This window comes from Poecilia latipinna, unplaced genomic scaffold (assembly GCF_001443285.1).
Source record: "Poecilia latipinna isolate Pla-1442-1.1 unplaced genomic scaffold, P_latipinna-1.0 Scaffold1177, whole genome shotgun sequence".
NCBI lineage: Eukaryota > Metazoa > Chordata > Actinopteri > Cyprinodontiformes > Poeciliidae > Poecilia > Poecilia latipinna.
In genome coordinates, this window is record NW_015113793.1 from 1 (window position 1) to 7,056 (window position 7,056).

Here is a 7,056-nt window from a genome sequence, read left to right on the forward strand (position 1 = left end):
GTTTTAGCAGGGATGCACTCCTAATTTGTACCGTCAATGTGGGCCGTTGAGGGGGGCCAATATGCTGAAGTGGTCCTGGGTGAAATTGAGTTTGACACCCCTGGGTTAGAGGGTTGCCGCCGCGACAGGCACCAACAACTTTGCGGCCGCAGCTCCGATAAGCCGCCTCGGCAATGGTGCACTCAGACTCAATGTCCCCCACCTCCCCCAGAATGTGTTCAAAGTTCTGCTGGAGATGGGAGTTAAAGCTCCGTCTCACAGGGGACTCCGCCAGATGTTCCCAGCAAACCCTCACTACACGTTTGGGCCTGCCAGGTCTGACCGGCTTCCTCCCCCACCACCGGACCCAACTCACCACCAGGTAGTGGTCAGTGGACAGCTCCGCACCTCTCTTCACTCGAGTGTCCAAGACATACAGCTGCAGATCCAATGAAACGATGACAAAGTCGATCATTGAACTGCAGCCTAGGGTGTCCTGGTGCTAAGTGCACATATGGAGACCCTTATGCCTGAATATGGTGTTCTTTATGGACAATCCGTGATGAGCACAGAAGTCCAACAACAGAACACCGCTCGAGTTCTGATCGGGGGGCCGTTCCTCCCAACTACGCCCCTCCATGTCTCACTATCATTCCCCACGTGAGCGTTGAAGTCCCCCAATAGAACAAGGGAGTCCCCAGGAGGAGCACTCTCCAATACCCCTCAGTAATCAATTGTCTTAACGTTGTTTATTAAGATGAGCCACAGTGTGAGAAAGAAAAACCTGCTTTCTTTTTGTGCAAACTTTGTGGTGGACCTAAATATGTGCTTTCCTGTACAGCTCAGAGACCTCATGGTAAAACATGATGGTGCCCTGCGACACAGAATACCCGGCCTTCGTCTCCAAACGCAGCATTAAGGAGACGACAGGCAGCATTGACTGCGGTGGTTGTGTCAGGTACCGACTGAGGCTCACAACAAGAAGCTCGTCACTAAATCGTCAAATAATTTCAACTTTTCACTGTAACAATTTTAATTCTAGTTTGTGTGTTGGATGCAGTTCTTTTGTCATACAGCAGATTCCCAACAGCAACCTGATAGGTATTTTCTCAACCACAGACAGCATATATGAGTTTTCAACCAAACCTCTGCAGAAGGAGACACAGTGAACAGCTTCTCCAAGCTGCTCACCATGTGTTCTGAAGACCTTCAGTTTGTTTGTCTCTTTTATTGAGACGAAGGGTGTGAAAAGGAATGTGGGAGGGGGTGAAAACAACATCCTATCTTCACAGCAGGATGCTAAATTGGAAAGAAAGAAGGGGGACACAGAAACTAAATTAACACACAGACAGGTTTACAGCTCAGGAGTATCACAGGAAGATCTAAGTCACCATCTGTGAAAACATGCTTGAGGTTAAAGAAAGGTTTAATTATATCTTCACAGTTTTAACAAATTTGAACACTAAACCTCTAAGCAGAAAAACAACTAGTAACATAAAATTGCAAATGTAAGAATGATAACAAACATAATAATTCTAACACAACCTGTTCATGGTTGTAGTTGACAACAAGTGTGACTGCAGCACTGGAATGGAATATGGAATAAATATAAGTTATCTTATGTTTGTTTTATGACTTTACTCTTACTTACTTTAATAGGTAATGGAAATTTCCAATATGAGTAGTTTTCTTCTTGTGGTATGCAAAACATATTTTCTGCAGGCTGTACGTGAGGGGACAACCGTAACCTACCCAGAAGATGAACAGAATGTAGCCGTTGCAACAGTAGACAGGAATTCCTGGCCTTGGAGATGACAACGTTAAGAGATGCTGCAGTCACTCAGGCACGCAGCTGGTTCTCCACCTCCCTTTAGAGCTGCGTGCCACATGTAACTAGGGCATTCCCTAAGACCGAATAAAAGTGCAGGAGACGCAGACAGAACTCCAGAACATTGGTGGAAACTGTAACTGAGTTTCTCTGTGTTCGCCTCGTGAGACAAGAATTAATCACGTCTCCTCTCTTCTTTTGTCTGTGTGTTATAGATGTTTTAGGTTTCTGAACCTGATATTTACCCTTTATCGATCTGCTGCTTTAAACATTGTTAGATGCTGATTGTAGGATTTGTATAAGAGTTAATTATTTGAAGCTTTAAATGTGAGCTTTAATGAACTGTTCAGTCATTTCTATCCTTGACTCCTTTGAACACAACGAGTCATGTGACAGACTAAAGCTGCAGAAGGACAGGAAAAAGCCAGAGTCATGTCATCCGTTCCACCCTGAGGTAGGAGAAACGTTCCTGTTCACAAAGTCGACATGATGAACAGACAAAGCAAAATGTTTACTTGATTCTTATTCGAAGTAATTTGGCAGCAAACAACCCTTAAATTACCATCATTAAATTACCATAATAGTATATATCAATCAATCAATCAATCAATCAATCAATCAATCAAATTTTATTTGTATAGCACATTTCAACAGCAAGGTATTTCAAGGTGCTTTACATAATTAAAGAAGAAATTAAAACAGTATGTGACATTAATAAATAGATGAAAAGTAAAGATAAAAACATTAAAAACATCAGAACCCACACTCTAACCCTAATTTAACCATAAGGTGGGTTTTAAGTTGAAATTTAAAGGCACCCAGTGTTTCAGCTGTTCTACAGTTTTCTGGAAGTTTGTTCCAGATTTGTGGTGCATAGAAGCTGAATGCTGCTTCAAAATAGTCTGTGAAGAACAATTTAGTGCAACCTAAATTGAGCGGTTGCACTCCCAATCTCACCTTTTAAGCAATGACAGATTTCAACTTTGAGAAAGTAAGGCAAATACTCCCAAAACCTAAAGAAATATTTTCCTTCTTTACACATTGTGCTGCTTCCTCTTTGTGCATGTCATCAGGTTTATGTGCAATTATTAAAAAGACAAAAATAAACTGAATTATAACAGTTTCAGCAGAGAAAGGAAAACAAGCAGATATAAAAAGTAAACAAGAAATTACAGTTGAACAAGAAGTACAAGACAGAGGAAAATTTAACTTCAATTAATTTAGCATAAATGCATAAATTGTAATCTAACCTCAGAAAATAAAAATATGCAAGCTTGGAGGATGAAATGTCATCTCTAAATTATACACTTTAAAAATATGATCTTAGAAGGAAAGGTTTTTCAATTAGTTTGTTCTCTTATTTACAATAATAGATAGAAAAAAAATATTTCAGCTAATCATCGTAGAACATCTAGTTTGGACCAGCAGGCTAATCAGGGATGGTGGAGTAAGTGTGGTAAAGGTCGTCAGGCTGCAAGCAGAAAATAAAAGCATCAACCACCGTTTGAGGATGAACTGCATGGCAGATAATCTGCTGAGTCAGACTTACACCATCAGCTTTGGTCTCTTGCATGATTTGCACTTCCAGATCTGTAACAAAAAGAAATATTTTTAAGGAAGTAGTTTTTTTTTTAGATATTGACTATTTGCAAAAGAAAAATATTGCATTTGATTTAATTATTCTTTAGCAAAATCCAATAAAGTAAAAACGATAATCACCCTCCACATTGGCTCCCCTGGTTATGTAGGATGTTTAAAAAGTCTTAAAAATCTTTTTGCACAAATCTTATTTGTAATGTGATTACAAATATTATAACCCAATACAGCCATCTGTACACCCATGTGGGATTTTTTTGTACTATTAAGATTTCAGACATATTTACCAGAAGTGCCAATAAGTATTGAGGTGATGCATAAAAACATGCTTTAACATCCCACTTTAGTAAAAACAAAAGTAAAAAGCATCTTACCATCACAAGAGGAATCAGCTATGTTGGTAATCATGTAAGGTTCAAGATTACATGAAGGTACCTTTTTATTAATTGAAAGAAAATAGAATCGTTAATAATAAATATATGAAGAGGAAACTGTACACAGATAAAGTATCTGGTTCTACATTAATGGAAATGAAAATTATGGCATTCTAGCATACAGGTTAACACAGTTAGGTGAAATATTTTAAATTACAGATGAGAAAAATACTATATACTGCTATAAGCTGTAAGTTTTTCAACAATTTTAGCTCTTGTGGATGTTAAATAAAAATTTAAACAATACTTTAAAAATAAATCTAGATTAAATCAAACAAAAAAATGGAAATGTCATTTTTTTTCATCAAAAGGTAAGAAAAAAATACAGTTTCTGTTGGGTATCCATTAGGTGACTCCCACATTTATTCTGATTTAAATTGGCTAAAATCATGTTTAATAGGAGGTTTGATGAATTCATGATTACTCAGCATTTTAAGAAGTTTTTCCATGTTTACACCGAATATATTTAGTTTTTAGAGGGTTTTATTGAGTTGTCTGAGGAAACATTTAAAGCCTGGAAGTCCAGAACAAAATCCAGAAAAGTTTTAGACAGCTGAGTCAAAAACCGAATTATTTGGACACCAGAACAGAGGATATGTTTGGTGTGACCATTTCCTGATACTCTCAGGTATATACATATATTTTCCATTTGGATAATATAACATTATTTAATTACCACTTTTCCGGTTTCTCTTGTGCCCTTCCGGTCACCTACAAAGTGTAAAGCAAAAACAAATATAAAATCTTACTCATTATCTGCAACTGTAACATGTTGAGAGATATAAAATGTTTATTTTTCCCTTTTTCCTATGAAAAGACATTGTTATTTACTTGTTCTTAAATTTGAGCAATGACATGGAACTTGGTGCAGAAACTTTTTTCAACAAGCAGAAGGATGAGACATTTTCTGTAGTTGGTCACCAGATTTACATGTTTCACAGAAAATCTCTGAATTTGCTTGGTAACTCAATCTCAGCTCCAATCAAACATTTTCTCTAAGACTCAGGCTACTTTATATGATTCTTCATAAATTAATCTTTTGTAGTTGCAGCAGTATGTCTTGAGTTAAAGACAAGTCCATGACTCGCCTTCAGAAATCTGGATAATTATCCAAGATTCAGTGACACACATAGGAAGATAAATTCTTTACATAAAAAGTTAAGGTCAGAAGTATCTGTAATTAATTTACTGATTTGTTACTTATCATCTGTAGGATGTAAAATTCTGGCTAAGAATTAGGGGACGACATACCTTTTGCATCAGCGGCACCCAAATATAGTTTTGCATTTTATTTAATACATAATTTCTGTATTTTTGGTTGATATTGTGTCTCTATATGAAAATTAGCTTAACATAAAAACTGAAAATGGTGTATTGCTTATATCCAAGCAAACCTATAGATACGATATAAAAGAAATATCTTCTCACCTGCTCTCTGGCGGATCACAAATGTTAAAAACAGAAAAATGATGCCGAGGACTGATCCAAAACCAGTCAAAGCCACAAACAGTATTTTCAGAATCCGCAAATCTGTTGAAGATATACAAGGTCAAAATAAGTCAAACTAGACAAAATACGTGCAGCATGTATGTATTTCCTATGAGTTGTTGCTAAGCACTAAGTGCTAGCAGCATAACATCCAATTTTAATGGGTTTTTTTTATCATTTTCGGGGACCAATAAGCATTCTTGAATTGACTGGCATGATGCTTTGAGTACGACAGACTTTCTCCTCCCGGATCTGGTGGGCGGTTCAAAGAGAACCGATTAATCGTAACAATAATCGATAGAGTACTCGATTACTAGAATATTCTTTTACAGCAGCCTTAGTTATGATGTTTATGCAAAAGATAACATATAAATAAAAAGGGAAGAAATTTGACTGTCTTAAAACTGAATCCAAAGTCAGTTTACTGAAAAGGTAAACTTAAGTTTCAGTTTATGTTCTGAAGTTTATGTAAACACATACTTACCAGGAAATGGTGCGGATGAGACTTTATCTACAGTAAAGCCGTCAGTCGGATTATTGTTTGATTCTAAAAGGAGATAAAAAATATTCACATGAATGAGGATAATATTTACTTTTATTATATTTCTAGTTTTAATGCAATACAGCAATTAAAAAAATTAAATGTATCATTGTTCATAAGAGCATGAAAGGAGAGGAGAGCTCAAAGTGGAACTAGAACGACACCTGTTCTGCTTGTGGGTCCAGTTGAAGTTCTGCTTGTGGGTCCAGTTGAAGTTCTGCTTGTGGGTCCAGTTGAAGTTCTGCTTGTGGGTCCAGTTGAAGTTTGGCTGGGAATGAACGTTGTTAAATCATTTTTCTTCTCTGCTTCATCTGAAACAAATAATTGCAGCAGAATGTATTTTTGTAGTATCATCATGTTGGGATTCAATAATCCACAGATGGTCACTTACCTTGAATGAGGATGGATGATGGATTCCCATATTCAGAAAGCACCTGTCCGGGTTCAGCTCTGTACCGACAGTTCACTTTAAGATTAGCAGGAAGCCTTCGACTTTCCATGTTTATCATTTGTAGCAGTTCAGCTCCTCTTAGCGTCTGATGACAGGAAATGTTTCTCTCAAGTCCTTTTGACTCAAACAGAATGAATAAATAACACATAGAGACAGAAACAGATGAAGGAGCCGCGCAGGTCAGTGTGACTGTGTCCGTTTCTGTGATCACTGCTGGATTCACGGTAAATTCAGGTCCAGGAACAGCTGCAAAATAAAAAAACAAACTTACTTTTGTGTGCTGTCAAGCTGAAATAAGACGGGCAACATCTCTAAAATGTCTCTAAACTCTGGCATCCATCTTGGTTCACATCACTGCAGTCAAATGTTTGGGTTGAACTTGGTGATGTGAGGCTTGGATGCAGCTGTGACTTTGCTATGATCTAAGTAACAATGAACTCAGATTATACAAATAACACAACTGGGCTTGTTACACAGCTGGCTTCCTATCATGGCAGCAGAAGCAGTCTGCAGGGGCTGGAGCTTTTACGGCCATAAAAATGGTCTAGTGGCTTAATGTAATAGCTTTCAACTAAAAACCTAGAGGTTGGAGTCCTTGTCAAACGGTGTTTTTTACTAAAGACACAGAGGGTTTGAGTCCCAGTTAAACAACGTTTAACTCAAGTCCTAAAAGGGATGCGGGTTTTAAAGTTTTTATCTTTGTTAATCTTTTCCAAAATCTCCTTCTCTTTCTCACTGT

General features: G+C 37.5%; 1 protein-coding gene and 1 long non-coding RNA gene across 2 annotated transcripts in view; both read right to left on the bottom strand.

Annotated features, from left to right (window-relative positions):
* Positions 1–2,699: 2,699 nt before the first annotated feature.
* On the bottom strand, positions 2,700–3,839 carry LOC106960324 (uncharacterized). Its single transcript, XR_001427541.1, has 3 exons — positions 3,778–3,839; positions 3,357–3,397; positions 2,700–3,278 (listed from the first exon to the last, which is right to left on the bottom strand). It is a non-coding gene; the product is annotated as an uncharacterized LOC106960324 (long non-coding RNA).
* Positions 3,840–4,501: 662 nt separating this feature from the next.
* Positions 4,502–7,056, bottom strand: part of LOC106960318 (uncharacterized) — a 6,938-nt gene continuing 4,383 nt past the window's right edge. Inside the window, exons 4-8 of the mRNA XM_015053360.1 lie at positions 6,258–6,563; positions 6,031–6,177; positions 5,810–5,872; positions 5,266–5,367; positions 4,502–4,548 (exon numbers count right to left, since the gene is read on the bottom strand). Of these exons, the coding sequence (XP_014908846.1) occupies positions 4,502–4,548; positions 5,266–5,367; positions 5,810–5,872; positions 6,031–6,177; positions 6,258–6,563 (665 nt within the window). The remainder of the gene's footprint in view (positions 4,549–5,265; positions 5,368–5,809; positions 5,873–6,030; positions 6,178–6,257; positions 6,564–7,056) is intronic.